Source organism: Gracilinanus agilis, chromosome 2, assembly GCF_016433145.1.
Source record: "Gracilinanus agilis isolate LMUSP501 chromosome 2, AgileGrace, whole genome shotgun sequence".
Taxonomy (NCBI): Eukaryota; Metazoa; Chordata; class Mammalia; order Didelphimorphia; family Didelphidae; genus Gracilinanus; species Gracilinanus agilis.
The window spans coordinates 193,043,678-193,063,310 of NC_058131.1; the positions used below are offsets into that span (position 1 = coordinate 193,043,678).

Genomic DNA, 19,633 nt, shown 5'->3' on the forward strand with positions numbered 1-19,633 from the left:
GATTAATCTAAAATATAAGTTGCATTTACAACTAGTCCCATCAAGCAAAGACAAAAAACTGAAGCAGGAGAAACAGAGAAGACTTTGGGGGTGGGGGTAGGGGTAGTAAAAGAATATTATCCATCAGAGTCTATGGCAAGTCTGCAGAGGGAAACCCTTATGTAACCCATCCTTTCAGTCTTGGTTACCTAGACACCTTCTTTGCTCTCCCACATCCCCTTAACCCTTCTCCTATAATGGCCCTTGGACCACAGGGAACCATGCACTTCGAGCCAGGGGATCTGAGAACTGTCTCTGCTACCACTTCCCTTACAGTGCCCCAGCCTCCCCTTTGTCTTGCCTCTCTGGCAGAGTGAGCACAAAGGGGAAAAGGACCCCTCGAGCATCAAAGGGGGGTTTGAGCTGCTCTTGTTCGAAGACCCCCTTCTGGCCTCCATCTTCGCCAGGTTCCCCTTCTTCGGAGAGGCTGAAACGCCAGGCCCCAGACCTATTCACGCAGTAGATAGTTCCATCCAGAGCAGCACAGCGGAAAGGCTGTAGGCCAGACGGCTCACCAGGTGGCCGCAGGTTTGAAGCGCATTGACTCCATCGCTTGGCTAGGCAGTGATAACGGAACACATTGACCCCTCCGCTCCCACTAGAAGCTGAAGTTCCAGCCACTGGCTCCCCTCTTGCCCCACACAGGTCAAAGCGATAGATAAAGCCTTTGAGGGCCACCATATCTGCAGAGCGCTTGCGACTGCTGCTACATGGGCACTCCTGCCACTCGTCCCGTCGGGGGTCGTACTTGAGCAGGCGGTAGAAAAGGGAGCCGCCAGAGACGTAAATTTCTCCGTTGCACGTGGTAGCTTCATGGGCCACAGCGAAGCCGCCCTTGGGCAGTGGCGCTACAGTACTCCAGCGGTCAGTTCGGGGGTCATAGCGCTCCACACTAAATAGGCATTCGCCACCCACTGCGTAGAGGTAGCCGTCCAGGGCCAGCAACTTTAGCTGGGAACGGGGCTGGCTTAGGGACCGAACCGTGGTCCAAGTGTCAGTCACTGGATTGTAACAGAAGACTTTGTCTGACAGACGCGCCCGCCCCTCGGGTCCCCCTTGCAAGATGCCCCCCGCCAGGAAGAGGTAGTTGTAGAGAACACACATGGCACAGCCTTTGGCATTAGCCCCCTCAGGTAGCCGAGTCAGGACCTTCCACTCCTTATCTGCCTCCTGGTAGTAGTAGATGACCGAATCGCTGTGACTACCCTCCTCCTCAGAAGATGCAAGGGCTGGGGCTGGTGGTGGTGTGGGTGGCTGTTCCCCAGGAGACAAGACAGAGGCAGATGGACTCTGGGGCCTGCTGCTCTCCCGGCTCTGGGGTCGGCTGCCCACCCGCTCAAAAACGTCATTGATCTCCGCCACCAGGAGGCAGCTGCGACCCGCCTCCATCCTGCGCTGGAGGATGAGGTCCCGCTCAGAGCCAGTCAGGCGACCATAAACAGAGGGCTCCCGCAGCACTTGGAGGTAGTGATCGCTCATGAAGCGATAGGCAGCCTCCCGGAGCTCGCTGAGCCTCTGTTGCTTGGCCAGGCTCAGTACCTGGTAGCAGTTACCGAGGGTTAGCTGTGCCCGCATGGCGTCAGTGGCGCACTGCAGGGCACAGGGCATTTGGAGGAAGCGAGCCCCAGCGATCACCTCTGCCACATTGTCCTGCTTCACTTCCCCCATGTGTCCGGTGTAGAGGTAATCCACTAGAAGCCGCAGTGCCGAGTAGCTTACCCCCTTCACCCGCAGGATCTCCCTAGATGAGCGCGCTCTGAAGTAGTCGCTCTTGGCAGCCAGTACTGACTTGTGCGCCTGGATGCGGTGTCCAGCCACTTCAATCACCAGGTCCGGTTCTTCCCTTAAAGCGCCCCCCGCTGGAGCATTGCTCTGGCCAATGCTGCTGCTGCTGCCACCGCCACTGCCTCCACCCTCCCCAATGCTGCTCTTTGGGTCCCTAGGATGCAATGGTTCCTTCCTGGGCTGTGCTCCAGCTGGGATACAATAAGTGACAGGCAGTGGCGTAGTGCTCCCCCGGTCTGCCTTAGCAGCCTCCTCCTCCTGTCCCGACTCTTCGGACGTGGCATTAGAACTGTTGATTTCCCACTGGTTCTTCACTACCCGATTTCCTCTGCAAGTAGAGGCGGGGGGAGAGACTTCAGCACCCTCTGCCGCGGAAGCCGCAGTTGCACAAGGTTGCAGTGGAGAATTGTTCGTGGAGCTAAAACACAAGGAGGAGCCGAGACTGCAGGGCTTGTGTATTGGAAGTCCAGCTGCTTCCGCCCCATTGGTTTGAGTCCCTGAGAACTCTTCATCCTTGTCTAGGTGCTGCAAGTCCCTCTCCCCAGGTGTCCGGAGGGCAGATCCTTGGTCCCCTTTCTCCTCACTTAATCCTTTGTTAAAGGTGGCCCCAGGCTTTGACCCATTTACTTGGCCTTCCCCAGAGTAGAGGACACAAGAAGCCACGGAGTTCTCCATGGTCAGTTTCTCTCTCAGCTGCTGTCCCACCCCACACTTACAACTTGGCAGCAATAGAATCACTCTGGCTTTTGCTGTTGTTCAAGGTTGATAGTTACTTTGGTGTGTCTTGCTTCACCTTCTTTTCTGGCACAAGGTCAAATTTCAGTTTCCACACTGAGATTTTCACATACTGGTAGTTCTTCCTCTTGAATCTTTTCACCAGTCCTGGGTGTGTCAAACTCTAGATGCACACACTGCTGAACTTTTGAACCTCAATAATTTCTTCATTATATTACTCTTTATTTACTGAGGATCAGGCCCCTGACCCCTGGGTGGTATTGCTTTAATTAATGTACAGGAAAGCTCTGAAGCTACAACCAGTTTTGGTGGGGTTAGGTTTTTTGTTTTTTTGTTTTTTTTAGTTCTTTTTCTGCAGAAGTGAGTTAAGGTGGGGTTATCAAGCCAGGACATGCATTTTCTTTTGGTGAGTCATTGTTTACCCACTTTATCACTTTTCATTTCATTTGCCTTTCCTTCCATGCCATCTTTGATACATGCATGTCCAAAATACTTAAGCAGAGTAGAAGGGAACTTGTTCAGGATCTCAGCCTCTGCTCATTGGAGATAGTTATGAACTTTCACTGAATGCCATTCATTTTGAGATTAATGTTTATGAAATGTCAACCAGTAGAAATTAGGGTCCTGACTTATCTGTTGTTTTGTTTTTTCATCCGGATTGTCACCTGGGTTCTAATATAGAGAAATGAAAGTCCGGGATTCATTTCTTTTGTGCCTCTCCAAAAACAATTATTGCATGTATTTGTATGTAATCAAAATCTTTTCTCTTCCTTTGTTGGAGCATCAGGTGTTTCCCTGGGTCTCATCCACGTACTTCTTGTCCCTGTTGGGGAAAAAAGTCAACAATGAAAATGTTTGAATGGGCATTTTTGCTAGCATTCCCCAGGGACTGAAGCTTACTATAACAGAATTCCTTACAGTATTTTCAACTCAGAACACACATACTGATGTAGCAAAAGAGATCGTGGATTTCCCTGGACATCTCTTAAAACACTTTGTACAAGATGTTTTAGGTGAAATACTATCTGGAGAACAAGATTTAGATTTTTAGGGGACCTTAGATATTGTCTTGTCTAGTCTAACCTATTCATTTTCCAGATGAGGAAACTGAAGCCCAAACAGTTGAAGTGGCCTGTGAGTAAGCAGTAATGTTAAGGTTCAAAATCAGTCACCCCAAATCCAGCATTTTCCCCAGTCTACCATGCTTATTTCCGCTGAAATCTCTATGTCCATTCAAAATCTCTGCCAAAATAAGGAGAGATATGAAGTTTAATCAGTGCAAGTAGAAACTATAGTAGATTACTTAGAACTAAGGGTTGAAATATTGAGGTAATAGCTAGCTTTCAGCAACTAGAAAAAAAGAAAATTTGGCTATAAGATAGTTTCACAGTGAATTCTTTACTAAAATGTCACATAGGGAGGGGGATGTTCTTTTAAATTCAGTTAGTATAATCAGTTTCCAGAGAAGTTGTTTTCAGATGATGTCTCTTAAACTGGCTTCCAGGAATATCACATGTTAATACCCTCCAGGGGCCCCAAATTCTAACTCCATGCTTAAATAGATCTTTCAGCAAAATCACTGAAGTGTCCTCATTTTCAGAGCTGTTTTACAGCTGGTCCAAACATGAAGGGGGGATGGGGAGGGCAGCAGGGAAGACCTCATCTCATCATGCCTGCAGGGCAGATACAGACACCTGTATAACTTATTGCAAAGTAGAACTGAATTATAACACAACAACTTTGGGGTTTTTTCTGGATTTTCATTTGCTCATTATAATTCACTGAAGAAGAATATAGAAATTTCCTCAAAGCACACGAAAGGCCTAAATTGTGTCAATTCTTTGAGGAAGAGAATGTTTCAAAGAAGTTAATACTTAAGGGAATCCATGTTTGTAAAGTACTGAGTGATAAAGAAAATGTATCAGCATCTCAGATAAAACAGTTAAAGTCAAACTTAACCTTTTAATTCCAGTACTTTACTTATTTTCAATTTCAAAACCCTTCAGTATCAGACTCCAACTTACTTTCCCAGGCTTACTAAGCATTACTCTCCAAACTGGTCATCTAGAAATCCTGCCCTCAGCAGCTGGCTGTGTGACCTTAGGGAGCTAAGTGGTACAGTGAATAAAGCTTTGGGCCTGAAGTCAAAAAGACTCAAGTTCAAATTCCACCTCAGAAGCTTACTAGTTACGTGACTCTGCGAAAGTCACTTCACCCCATTTGCTGACTCAGTTCCTCATCTATAAAATGAGCTGGAGAATGAAACAGCAAACCTCTCTAATATCTTTGCCCAGAAAACCCCAAATGGGATTCACAAAGAGTGAGACACAACTGATAATGATTAAACCAGAAGAAAAAAACTGCTTAGCATAATCTATCCTTAATAAATCTTTCCTTCCTTCCTCCCTCCCTCCCTTTCTCACACCTGGCTCCTCATTTCTTGGAATCTCTGGGTCTAAGTTTCAGTTGTCACCCATACCTGGAATACACTTTCTTCTGGCATCTCATCTTTGAATGAGTGTCTTTCTTTGTTCAAACCCTCCATAATGAAAAGACATCTATGTTAACCTTAAATTTTAGTAGGTCCAGGGGTCAGCTAGACGGCTCAGTGGATTAAGAGCCAGGTCTACAGACAGGAGGTGCTGGGTTTAAATTTGAACTCAGACACTTCTTGTCTGTGTGATGCTGGGCAAGTCACTTAACCCTTACTGCCTAGCCCTTAGGGTCTTAAATAAAAGTGAGGAGGTCCCTTTTCCAAAGTTCAGTCTTATCTGAAAGACTATGGCTATTCAAAGGGGTGATTCCTTAATGTATTGGCTTTTTCCTTCTTCCACAAATAAGGTCTTCATCAACAATAAATATTTATAGAGCACTTACTATGTGCAAAGTTTTGACCTCTCCACCACTATAATCTCAAGAACAGGAAATCCCAATCTATGGTATGTGTAGGCAAAGTACATTACTAAGGAAGACACAAAGGCTCTTGAATGTTTATTCAGCTGTACAACTGTCTAATTTTGATGTCTATCTTCCTATTTAATCATGATGATTTTCCAGGATAGATTTTTCCCTAGTGTAGTATCCAATGAGATGTAAATGTACTTTAGAATATAAGGACTAAAAGAATATTTTTAAAACACAGGTGTTCTTTTGGGGGGGGCTTGCTTGAAAAAAAAGTTTTATTGTTACAAGGTATCCAAGAAGTTATTTCAATAAGCTATGAATCTGAAGAAAAAGTTCTATAAGAATTTTAAACTACTTTTTAATACAGCTTGAAAGCTATTTGAATAATGTCTGTAATAAAAATCATATAAAGTGGCCATCTTATGGGATACTAATCTTTTAATGTTTCATTCTTGTATAATTCTCATAGACAAAATAGAAAAATAATAGCACAGCCAAAGGAGTTTTTGTCCCTAGAGGGAAAAAGAAAAAGGTCTCTAAATTTTCTAATTCTTTCTCTGACTTCTGCCGGTATCTTCTAAAATTTGATTTCTAAAAGTTTGCTTTTGGCTGCAAGACAAACAAAAAGACCCTTACACTGATTATTGTGCATATCACGTTATAAATAAAAAATAATTTTACTGACCCTCAGATCTAAGTTGCCAGGAATTTTATACAGAGAAAATGAGCCCGCAAACAGTGTGAATACAAGATGAAATCTTAGTTATGTGGACAAAATCAGAGATGCTACCTTGACAATAAAGATACGGTATAATCAGCAGGAACACAAAACTGTGTGATTACAAGTTTATGTTTTTGAATGAGAGCATTTCATTGAGGAAGAAAAGAAAAACTGACTTAAATAAAAGTGCTTAAAATTTTTTGAAGTCTTTATTTTTAAAAGTTTCTTCATTAAGTGACTAATTTCTGCATTGCTTTCCAAGAATTTTGGGGATGAGAGTTCTAGCACTGAACTAGCCAAACTTTTTCTGCTGTTTCCCCCATGACCCTGATATGCTGGTGAACTGAAATGGCTGTGGCTTTAGAGCACAAAGGAATTGCCTAAAGAAGTAATCAGACTGCAAAGACCTTGGCCTTATCAACACAGTCCTTTAATCAGCTGAGCAAATCAACAATTTACAAAGTATCTACAGTCATATTCCTAACCCCCTGAACATTTTCCCTGCAAATCCAGCTAAAATTGTTACTGCTTTCCAATATATGGGTTTTTCTAGCAGGCTTTTAGCTACTTGCAAATATATATTAATTTTAAAAGGTAAAGAATGTCCTATCTTAATACTAAGCATAGACTAACACTAAACTGAGTGATCATTTCTATGCTAAATTTTTTTAAAAATCAGTACATATGAAAGGCAACAATTTGAAAGTGTTAGAGATCATTTATTAATTCTTACCTTAATAATAGTACTTTAATATGTGTTTCAAATCCCATCCTATTGCCTCTGGCTCTCTTCTCATTTATATAACAAGTAAACCAGGACTAGAAATCAGTTTTTTGGATACTTGGTCTGTTTTTTCAACTATGCCAAGTCACCTACTTTGCAGAAGCATCTTTCTTTGTAGTTGTAAATTAATTAAAATAGGGAATAAGGCCACCCCCCCAAAAAAAAATAGAAGGACCTTTTTTTCTAATGGTTTCAAATGGTTTTGTTACAGAATATATGGTAAAATAGAGAGATTCACTGTATTCTAAATCTGTGAATGTGAAATCCCATACCCCTTATGATTTTAATATTGTATTTTCTATATATTCTATAGTTCTATAATACCCCATAGCCCCTCCCCACCCCCACCTTGCTAGCTGGCTAAAACTGAACTTCCTTCTCATCTGCTCTGGTGTGACACTGGGCCAGAGACTTAGGTTTAATCCACAGGTTTCTGTCTCATTTCTTTATGCTGATCCTGGCTGAATCATCATGGCATTCAGTATATTCATGCTAAAGGTGGAGGTTAAGTCAATGGCATGACTGGCTATTATAGGGACCAAGGCACAAGAATCAAGGCACAGAGACCTAGGCACTGGACAATTTACTTGAGTTGGATACCCATTTTATTACTGACATCACCTCTGTATAACTGGCTACATACAAGGGCTCCTTTCAAGTCTCAAGGTCTCCTAGCCTTGACTGGAGTCTGGCTTTAGTGGGAGATTGGATCCCTCCCTCAATAAACCTATTTATTTTTTACTTGGAGACTTTTTATTTGGGGGGGGGTGGTCTCAGCTAATACATTTTTGCCACAAGTCAGAAAAACCACATAGGCTAGCATCCCAGTTCTGTGACTATGCCTGTATTTTTCAATAAGGTTAATTCACATTTCTAGACTTTGGTTCCCTTATCTGTAAAATGAGTAGGTTGAACTACACGATCTTTGAGAGCTCCTCCAACTTTTCTTACTTTACACAAAAATTAGAAAAACTATAAAACACCAAAATTGCGTGGGTTTGTTTTGTTTGTTTGTTTTTTAATCTCGCCCTAGCCTGAGAGTCATCATCCAATTTTATTCTCAATGGCCCATTCAGATCCTGGTCTCTATTTAGTTTGCCAGTTTAAATTACATTTGTTAAAGAAATTTCTTTTTCATACTAGAAGCATAGGTAAGCATTTTTATTTAGCAAAGATCATCAACTAACTCTCAAGATTCCTTTTTAGCCTGTCTCTGTAATCAGTGTTCTGCTGTAAGAACTGGAATGATTCTTAATTTAGTTCTCTCTCCCTACCCCATTGTTATTGTGAAACAATTGAAATTGATGACAACACTGAGAACGTGAAATAAATTGTGTGTGTGCATGTATGATTCTTCATAACAAGCACATTTAAGTTTTTCCAAGTTTAGATTCTGTGAAAATCAGGTGATGATGAATACAGTATATTAAAGGGGGGTGGGGGGAATTAGGAGCTGGCAGCAAATTGACTGGATTTTTTCTTCATTTCAAGAAAGAAATAATTTGTGGAAGGTAACACTTAATGGCTTAATGTTTAAGACTGCTAGGCTTAAATTCAGAAAGACCTGTTTCAAATCTCTCCTCTGAAGCATGCTAGCTATATTGCATGATTAAAGGAAAATCTCTTATATAGGTTATAATCTAAACTGATGGAAAAAATTCCCACATAGGGTGTCCCCCTACACTGACAAAATCACAGATCTTTTTTTGTAATTACATCAAATTTAAAGTATGATTATATACCACTTTTCTCATGAAAGATCTAAGGACCTTTCCAAGGATTATGCCATTATAGCTTCAATGATGAGACAACTTATATAATCATACCACAAAATCCTTTTTATTTGATCATCTTTTCATCATATGAAAAACCATATAAGCTGAATATCTTAAATCTGTCCCTCATGTGAGGAACATTTCATTGTTAGAAAAATTATTTCTTAGGCCTGTTTTTGCATGTTTAAAGTTGCGTGTCAAAGATTAATTATATTGTTACAATTGTTTATAAGATATATACCAATATATGGAGTGAAAAAAAGACCAGTTTTGGAGTCAGAAGCCTTGGATTTGAATTCCAGCTTGCTTGTCCTCAGTTTGACCATAAGCAAACTCTTTCATTCTTGAGGCTTCAGGTTTCTCATCTGTAAATTGAGAGGGCTGAATTTGGTTACCTCTAATTCCTACCATCTTCTTTTAAAATTCTTATAGTCAGTGCTCAGTTTGTTATCTGAGCTAATAGAACAGGGTGTCTTATCTGAATTCCAAGAGCAGTCACTCGCTGACTTCATTTGAAATATTTTTAAACATTTTTTCATCTAAGTTGAAAATTTAGAAGTATTAAGTAACAAGCAAAGCTGTAACAAAGATTGCTTGATTCATATACTTTTCCCCTACCTCTGCTATTTTATAGATGAGCTAACTATAGTGGTATGTCTTTTTTCTCTAATGAAATTATGAGATTATCAAGAGCATCAGTCTGGTCTCATTCTTTTTGTGTATCTTCTTTATTTCTTGGCACATGACCTTATTCAAAATACCTAGCCAATTTTTATTTCAGATACTGAGTAAATATTTCTACTAATAAAAATGATCTGCTAATAACCAAAAAGTATTCATAATCAATTTTGGAATTCATTTTCTGGTTTTGAGATGTGTATATGGGCGCATGTGTATATGTACATTTAAAATAAACCTAGTTTCCTAATTTTATTTTACTTAATATAAAAATTACTTCCTATTTTCTGAGTACATAAATAGCACAAAAGTAGACTATCCATGAAGTCCAGAGCCTTGACACATTTTTTCAAAAGCTGGTTTGTGTTTCCTCAGTAATCTTTATGAATATGACTTCTCATGAATGTGGGCTAGGTGATGGGAGATTTCAGCACAAGTGTGAAATGTGTATTTATAGTGTATCACAGTATCAGATTCAGTGAATTATCCAACCAAAAGAAAAATGCTAATAATTTACATGTATCTATAAGCTAGTCTATGCCAGATGTCTCTTGGACTACAAGACCCGACACTATGTAAGGAAGTTTGTGATGGAATAACCCAGGGATCACAGATTTCAGAAACTATATGGTTCAACATACACATAAATGAAATTATTTGACAAGACATTCGCTCAGTGGTCATCTGACCTTTGCCTTATGTCTAAACTCTTCTTAACTCCATGGATCATAGCATGCCAATACAAACCATGGGTTTTTTCTTGGCAAAGATATTAAAATGATTTACCATTTCCTTCTCCAGTGGAATAAGGCAAACAGAAATTAAGTAACTTGCCCAGGGTCACATAGCTAATAAGTACCTAAGGCTACATTTGAACTCGGGTATCCTGACTCCAGGCCCAGTGCTCTATTCCTAAATAAGCCCTATCTACTTTGGATAACTATAATCATCAGAAAGTTTCCTAACTTTAGAAACATTTCCTAATATTTCCAACATCCTAAGAAATATTTCCTAACATCCTAAATTTACTTCTTTGTCATTTCCATCTATTGCTCCTCTGGATTCTAACAAAATAAGTCTTATCCCACTTCTATAAGATAGCCCTTCAGATACTTGAATATTCCAATTAGGTTCCTTCTAAGTCTTTTCTCCAAACAAAACATCTCCAGGTCTTTTAAATGAACCTCATATTGAACAGAATACATTGGAAATAACATTTCTCTTAACCTTGGACCTTCTGTCCCTTTTAAATCAATCTCATATTAGGGTTTCTGATCGCCACATCATAATATTGACATGCTGAGTTTGCAACCCACTAAAACCCAAAGGCAGTTTACAAATGTCTAATCATGCCTCCCTGAAAATTAATAATGTGCTCTATGAATATGTCAATAGAGATTATTTTAGATTCTTCTACAGATGTCTTACTTGGATGCCACATTACATTGTTTCTTTGGATTCTTGAAAACTAATCCAATAGTTTTCACTACTCCTACTAAACCAAAGACTTTGAGTGGCCCAAGTACACTTGGCCCAGTGTTATTCAACATTTTTGTCAATGATTTAGATCAGGTCATAAAACTTGACAAGTGAATCCAGGCAGCATAGCAAAAACAGTAGATTGAGTTAAGATCCCCCAAAAATATTAGCAGGTTAGAAAAAATAGTATAAATTAAATAAGATATGTTTAATAAGGTCAATGGTAAATTCTACACCAGAGTTAAAAAAAATAATTTAGCATGGGAGACACATAGCTAGACACAAGTTACTATGAAAAAGATATCAGAACTGCAAACTTTATGAGGCAATAGTGTGACATGGCAAGAATGCAATCTTAGACTAGAGTAAGAGGGATGTCATCCAGGAAAAAAGGCAGGCACAATTCTTCTGTACTCTGTACTTCATCAGACCACATGTGGAGTACAGTGATCAGTTCTGAGGCAGCATATTTTGGGGGAACACATATACAAACAGACAATTCAAGAAGAGGGAGTCTTAGATGGTGAAAACTGAAGATCTTTCATTATAAGAACCATCTGAGGGAGCTCAAGCTTTTTAGCTCAGAAAAGAACCATCTTTATGGGGAGGCTTTGAAGGAGGCAGGGGACATGATAGCTGTCTTTAAGTGATTCAAAGAACTGACTGGTGGAAAAGAGTTTTTTTGTTCTACTTAACCACAGAGGGTCAAGATTTAAATCAATGGATAAAAGTTATAGAGGGACAGATTGGGGCTTGATTTAAAGAAAAATCATTTTAGCAATTAGGCCCATCTCTAGCATTAGCTGTTTATCTTTGAGCAGAAGTTGGATGACTACTTGTTGGCAATACTATGTCAGAATTTTTATCCAGTTACATTGTTAGATTAGGAGATTTCTCAGATCCTGTGGTTCTGTTCAATTAGGATCAGTAATATTGGATCTTATGGGGAAACCTAAAGATAACTAAGATTCAAAGCCTGAACAGAGTCTCTACTCTGTGGATCTTATTTCAATGTATGAGAATGAAGTCGTGGATTAAAGATGCTTTCAGGGATGCAAGGTAATATTATAAAGCTTAGCTTTGGGCTAAAACTATGTAAATCTAAATTCTCTGGCATGTTTTTCCTCTGCTGTGTCTCTCTGTTTAGTTGCTCAAAGTCTGCAAAACATTTAGATTTGCCAATTTGTTGCAATTGTATCTTCCTAAGCAGGATTCTAGTAAACCGGAATAATCCTGCCCAGTTCCAAAAACAAAGCAGATGGTAACAGCCGAGGATAGGACAATGTGTACAGGACTGCTTATGTCACAGTGAAATCCATATGTTTGTATGGGGGTCATCTAGAATTAAAATAGTAGGCTGAATCTAGTGGCTATACTTACATGGAGAAAAGGAAGTTTATTCAGGATTCCTTAGAGAAAAGAGTTATTCAACAGAACCATTCTAAAGGAAGCTATTTGATCAAGAAGGAAATTAGTCTCAAAAAATAGATTCAGCATTACCAATGTTGGGAATCTACCAGAGGAAAATACTTTATGTCTTCAAATGACTTAAAGATCTAACATCCTTTTGGCCTTCCCCCACAACCCACGTGAAAGGTCTTCACATGTTTCCTGATAATTGTCACACTGCCCCTTAGTATTCATATCTCCATGGTAAATATGACTGCATAATTACTTATAAAGGCTAATAGAATCAGTCCTTGTCCTAGAACTTAATCTCAGTTTCCCATTTAACCTTCAAAATCATGTGGAAGAGGGGCTATGCTTGTTTTATTTAGCCACAGAGATTAGAACTAGGAGCAATAGGTTAAAGTTGCAGATTTTGACTTTACGTCTAAGAACTTAGGGGGAAAATCTTGTTAATAATAATTAGAATTATCCAAAAAGGGAAGTAGGATGACTCCAAGGTAGTGGACGCCTTACTGGAAATTTGGAATTAGAGGCTGGATGAACATTTATCAGATGTGTTGTAGGGGCGTATCTTGATATAGATCAGAGATATCAAACATGCTACCCATAGGCAGCTTTGCCATGGCAACATTCCTAGAACAGAACCATTTCTGATTGTTGTCTGAACTGGATTATAATGTAACTGAGAAATAAAGTAAACAAAAATACGTAGGTAACATAGGTGATGTTAGTATGTGCTTTTTTAAAGTCAAAATATGACCTACAAGTATCCTCCTGTATGGTACAGTTTTCATTTCTGTTGGAGTTTGACACCATTGATCTAGATCACCTTGGAAGTAACTTCCAACTGTTAGAGGTTTTTTTGTGATTCTTTGTGCAATCGGATACTTTGTCTCACTTGCATTTCAGCAAAGCTAAAGGTTGGAAGCTGGCAAAGAACAGAGACATTTAAATATAACAGTTTAAAGGAAATGTTCAGATACAAAGGAAACATTCAGCACTTTAGAAATGGTCTGAATCTTGAAGAGCTAAATTGAGTATGAAGAAGTTTGCAAGCAATGAACTTATTACCCTGTTGCACAAGTCACCTCTCTCCCCAGTTAGTCATTTATTTAAGACTCAACAAGAATCTTGGAAGTATAAATTGGTTTCCTGTCATTTAAGGTAGAATCCAAAACTGAAAGAGTAAATCTCTGTAACAAGAAGGATTATTTAACAACAGAGGACAGATTTCTCCAACCTCTTGCCTGGAGATAAAAAACCTCAGAGACTGTGGGAATAAAAAAGAAAAGACTGACCAATTCTAGAAAGGTATTGTCCTTTCTGAAACGTGTCCCATGACACCACAACTTAAGAGAATACTTTCACATTCATCTAAATGAGAGGTTAAAGGTAGTAAAGCCTATAGTTACTCACAGAACAGCAAGCCTAGGGAGTCCAGTATATTCGCGAGAGATGCCATACCTTGTCCAGAGCCTAGAAGCTAAATAGCCTGGAAACATTAGCACAGTGGCAGAATGGCCAGCCTGGCTCCATCAGGCAACAGCAGTCCAGTAGCAGAAGCATTTGTCCCTCTCATCCTAGAGGCAGTCGTGTCTAAAATCGAAGCCTTAAAAAGAGCTAGATCAGGTGAGCTCCATTTACCTTAGCCTAATAGCAGATTGAATTATCCAGCCCTGAGAAGCTATCCCAGCTGATGAGCAGCTCATCTATTACTTACACCAGGGGTCGGCAACCTTTTTGGCCATGAGAGCCATAAACGGCACATTTTTGAAATGTAATTTCATGAGAGCCGTACAGTGCTCACAGTGCCATTCCTGTAACAGCACCTGAAAAAAATTGACTTTATGGCTCCTGCAGAAAGAGCCATATCTGGCCCTCAAAAGAGCCAGATATGGCTCGAGAGCCATACGTTGCCAACCCCTGACTTACACTATGCCTGAGGACTCATTGGACAAAAAAGGGTCCTAGAATTCCTGAGTTGTGAGTTGTCTTAGCCAAGTGTGCCTCACTACTAGTGTATTTTAGGTATAGCCACTCTTGCCCCTTGGCACTCTGTGTGAATTGTTGGAGAGCATACCACTGTTTTTGTTGTGTTTTTTTTATTAAGAAAATTGTTATTTAGTAAAAGCTCTTGTTATGCCATTTGAGTAAATGCATTCTCAAAGAATTCAGTCTTTTAGGTTATTGTAAGGTAAAATACTCCAGTGGAGGCTTATGAGCTACAGAATAGGAGGAAACCTCTCCACAGTGTTACCCTAAAAGTAGTAGTAGCTATCTGTTCAGCTGGGGGCCCAACGTGACGGCTGCCTATAGGTAGCAGGTTGGATATCTCTGATCTATACCTAGATCTGCCCCAACAACACATCTGATGAATATTCATCCAATCTCTAATTCAAAATTTCCAGTAAAGGGGAGCCCACTACCTCGGAGTCATCCTACTTCCCTTTTTGGATAATTCTAAATATTATTAAGATTTTTCCCTAAGTTTTTAAATGTAAAGTCAAAATCTGCAACTGTAACCTATTGCTCCTAGTTCTAATCTCTGTAGCCAAACAAAACAAGTGTAGTCCCTCTTCCACATGAAAGGTCTTCAGCTATTTCCTGATAACTATCACACCGCCCCTAAGTATTCACATTTCCATGGTAAATATGACTGCATAATTACTTATAGAAGCTAATAGAGTTAGTCCTTGTCCTACAGCTTAATCTCAGTTTTCCATTTAAGCTTCAAAATCACATCAAACATTCTATTCCTGTCTTATTTAGCTCAAATTCAACTATTCTTTTCACTATTAATATTTCCTTCCTAGTATAAAATCAGCAAGGAAAGAAAGGAGCAGAACTGGGAGAATAACATGAGGAACAGCCATATATTGAGAAAGTCAACATTTCATATGGACATTTGATGGCCCTAGTAGAAAATGTCAATAAACTTTCCTACCTAAAGCAATGTTCTCTCTCCTAGAAGAAAATGAAAGCATCCCTATAAGAAATATAATTTTTACCACGACAATCCCAATAATATTAATGACTTAATCTTCATATGATTTAATTTTTCAAAGGTAAAATCACATGTAGGATCCCATTTTGTCCTCAGGATATTTCCGTACTATTATCCCCATTTTGCACATAAGAAAACCGAGCCACAAAAAGAATTAAGATATTTAGTTCAAGTTACAAACACAGTTAGGGTTGATGACAGGGGAACAAAACTGAAGTCTCTTGAGTCCATCTGTATATGTATGTAGTATCTGTGTATGTGTGTGTATGTTTTCTATGTAATTCCAGGTAAGTAGGAACACAAAAAAATTGTGTAATGGAGGCCTATAAACAAAATTTTTGTTCTGCTTACAAAAGTAAGAGAATTAGAATTATATAGCTGATGATCTGGTCCATCTCATTTGTACATTAGGAAAGGAAAGCACGGAGATGTGAGGTGGTTTGCCCGATGTTTCAGGAATAGTTGGTGGGAAAAAATAGATCTAGAACCAGGTTTCCTGGTTCTTCCTGCTTTAAATATCTCCCTCACCAATTTACCCTCCATACAACTCTCAAAGTGATGCTCCTTAAGGATAGAATATGGTCAACAAACTTATCTTTAAGAATCAAATACAGGGGGCAGCTGGGTGGCTCAGTGGATTGAGAGCCAGGCCTAGAGATGGGAAGTCCTGGGTTCAAATCTGACTTCAGATACTTCTTAGCTTTGGGGCCCTGGAAAAGTCACTTAATTCCCATTGCCTAGCCCTTACTGCTCTTCTGCCTTGGAACCAATATATAGTATTGATTCCAAGATGAAAGGTTAGGGTTTTTAAAAAAAAAGTATCAAATACAAATTCAGCTGGCATTTAAAGTCTTTTACTATGTGGCTTTAAACTATCTTTCCTGATTTGTTATATTTCTCCCCTTCATATACACTATGGTCCAGCCAAACTGGTCTTCTTATTGTTCCTCCTACATGACATTTCCCTTCCTACCTCTGAGACTTTGCACAGGCTGTAAAGCATTCCCTTCTCACCTCCATCTCTTAGAATTCAAGTTTCCTTCAAAGTACAGTCCAAGCCCTCCCCTCTTTAAAGACATTCACTTATTTTATTCTTTTTTCATACATCATTCTATCATGAGAAATTCAGAGAGAGAAGATACCTCAGAAGTCATTTAGTCCAACTTCCTTATTTTAAAAGTTGGGAAATAAAATAACAAAGGTTCAGGTACTTTAGCAAGGTCAAAGAAGTAATAGGTGGATGAAGTGAAATTTGAATCCAGGTCTTGTCCTTCTAAATCCAATGTATATTTTACTATCTCTTTTTTCCAACCTCCTCATTTTACAGATGAAGAAACTGATACTTTGGAAAAATATGGAACTCAAGGTTAACCAAGGAGTAAGGAAAAGAACCAGGATTTGAACCAAGATCCTCTGATAGCAACTTACTCTCTTTTACTACCCACACTAAGTACTAAGTGACTGTCGGATATTTCAACGAACTTATTTTTATTACTAGTTGTTTAAAAATCTTGAGTGAGGCCACAAAATACTTTTCTCTACCTGTTTTGTCTTCTCTATATTTTCTTTGTTCCAAGTGTAGCTTGAAATCCATTGTTTCCTGATTTGTTTTTTCACCTGCATCCTCAAATATGGCAGTGTAGTCCTTGATAAGAGGATGTTATTTCATTTGTGCTTCCTATAACAGGCTCAAAAATTACATAACAATAGATGTTACTTTAGGTCAAGCCAAAATCTCTGCCATTTGGTTCATTTCAATTCCAGTTCAGTATAAGTAACTGCACTGTCTGTTTACATGGTCCCATGGAATGGATTTATAAGGGAGGAGGAAGGAAAAGTAAGGGGGAAATGGAAAGTGGAAATTACAGGGAAAAATAACAATTATTGTTAAAAATGAAAAATTGATCATTTTGTGTTCTGTAATACCAGAGGTAACCCTGGGAAAGGATTCCTAGTCTGATGAAATTTGAAGGAACATTTACTTAAGCCCCTCATTTATTGATCTGAGTAGCTGAGCCTGCAAGTGGTAAAGTAACTTGTTCAGTGTCACATAGTAAATTGGTGGCAAAGTTGTCAGGAGAACCCACATCTCTGATTCCTTATCTAGTATTTGACTGTACCACCAGAAGAGCTGTTGTCAGAAATGAAGTGACAAGGTACCATTTGACATTTATTACCTATACCCACAACATAATTTCTGTGCCAATTTCTATTTCTATCACTTAATGTTTCTTACATTTTGTATGTCACTGGCAAATCTCAAAAGAACTAAAAAGATTAAAAAGGAAAGGCAACAGGGACAGCTAGGTGGGTCAATGGATTAATAGGTAAGCCTAGCAACGAGGGGGTCTAGGTTCAAATCTAAACCTAGACACTTCCTATATATCAGGGGTCGGCAACCTTTTTGGCCGTGAGAGCCATAAATGCCACATTTTTTAAAAATGTAATTTTGTGAGAGCCATACAGTGATCACAGTGCGTGCTCCTGTAACAGCACCTGAAAAAAAAATGACTTTATGGCTCCTGCAGAAAGAGCCATATCTGGCCCTCAAAAGAGCCAGATATGGCTCGAGAGCCATACGTTGCCAAACCCTGCTATATATGATCCTGGGCAAGTTACTTAACTCTCATTACCCAGCCCTTAATTTCTTTCTGCTTTGGAACCAATATACATTAATGATTCTTAGATGAAGGTCTGAATTAAAAAAAAAAAAAGGAAGAAAGAAAAGAAAAGGGAACACAGTAAATGAATTGCTTTCACAGTTCATAAATCTATTGTTATAAACACCTCTTCCCTTAATTCTGAAATATAAAGGTATGAAGTAAAAAACTCTTAAATTCTCTTTTTAACTGTCTTTCATCTCTCTAATACCATATTCTCTCTCTCCAGCAGTCATTCCTCAACATTTTTGAAGATTAAGGTCACCATTTTTAACATTAAATCAAGTCAAGCATACTGATAAAATAATAGGTATATTCATAGTATCTGTTCATTAAGAATACTTGATAGTAAAAAAGCTACTATGGACTCGGTGGTGTTTAGAAATGAATATGTTTTTTAATCACGACAGCATGCATATACCTTTGAAAATAGTAATACATATATTATGAGGCATATTATTCATTCAATCTATAAAAAGTTGGTCTCCTTATTTTTACTCTGAGTCATCCTGCATATTTTATAGGTGCTAATTAAATGCCTTTTTCCATACAAATTTCTTTTTTTATTTGTATTTATTTTGTATTGATGTAGGGGTATATATGTTGGCCCAGTCCCCAAACTCCATCCCCTGAGAAGAGATTGTTTAATTTTTGTCTTTTCCTCCTCATTGCCTAGCCAGGAACATAGTAGGATTTTTTAAAATGCCAAGTGACTATGAATGGATGTATAAATGATTTCATGATAATGATAATCCTTGTTATAAATAAACTTTTATGGATCTTTTGCAATAAATTTGACATCTTCCAGGTTGGGAAGCCCTAAATTCTCATCTAAAAGACTAATCATTTGTGAGTGGAAAAAGCAAATGAAGTATTATTTGTAAAGAACTTAACACAGTGCCTGACACATGATTAGAGTTTAATAAATGCTTATTCCCTTCCCTGACTCCCCTCATTATTCCCACCAATCTTTTATGCCCCATCTCCCTCCTCCACCCCACTCCCAATATGAATGGCTTCATCTTACAGCCTTTTCACCCACTTTCACTTTACTACTCTTGGTCCCCACAAACATTAAAAGGAGAGTCGCCATGAATCAACTCAGCTAATAAGTAGCTCCCTTAATAATCTGAGCTTCCAAAGATAAGTCTGCTACTTAATGTCTACATGACCTGAAGCCTCTCTATGTCTCTATTTGCAAAATGAGGGGTTTGGACAAGATGAGGTGTGAAGCTCCCATTTTGTTAAATAATTGTCGATGTTTGGTTTTCTTAGTTCCCTCCCAAGATATGATCCTCCTTAGTGTATATTATGGCCAGGAGGTGACTCTGGGTCCTAAAGGCTATTCAGTGCCCATGCAAACTTTGACACATCTTGCTAAATTGGAAAGACTAAGTATGTATCTAATGATAGACTCTTTGTATCTACAGTGAAAGAGCCTAGTTAAGTTCAGAGATATTCATCATTAGAAGGCTGGCCATCATGTACTGATTTTTTAAAAAGTACATAGCAACTCATGAAGATGTCTCCTGATAAAAGGGCTATAATCTGCATTCGTGGGGAGAATATGTATGCAGGTTAAATCATAGGTACCTTGGAGTATTGAAATAAGATGGCTCTGGAATCTGAGTAAATTGTTTGTAAACTATTATCATTTGT

At 39.0% G+C, this 19,633-nt stretch overlaps 1 protein-coding gene across 1 annotated transcript in view; it reads right to left on the reverse strand.

Annotated features, from left to right (window-relative positions):
* Positions 1–309: 309 nt before the first annotated feature.
* KBTBD11 (kelch repeat and BTB domain containing 11) overlaps positions 310–19,633 on the reverse strand; it is a 39,780-nt gene continuing 20,456 nt past the window's right edge. The window contains exon 2 of the mRNA XM_044660921.1: positions 310–3,382. Within this exon, the coding sequence (XP_044516856.1) occupies positions 310–2,499 (2,190 nt within the window). The 5' untranslated portion in view covers positions 2,500–3,382. The remainder of the gene's footprint in view (positions 3,383–19,633) is intronic.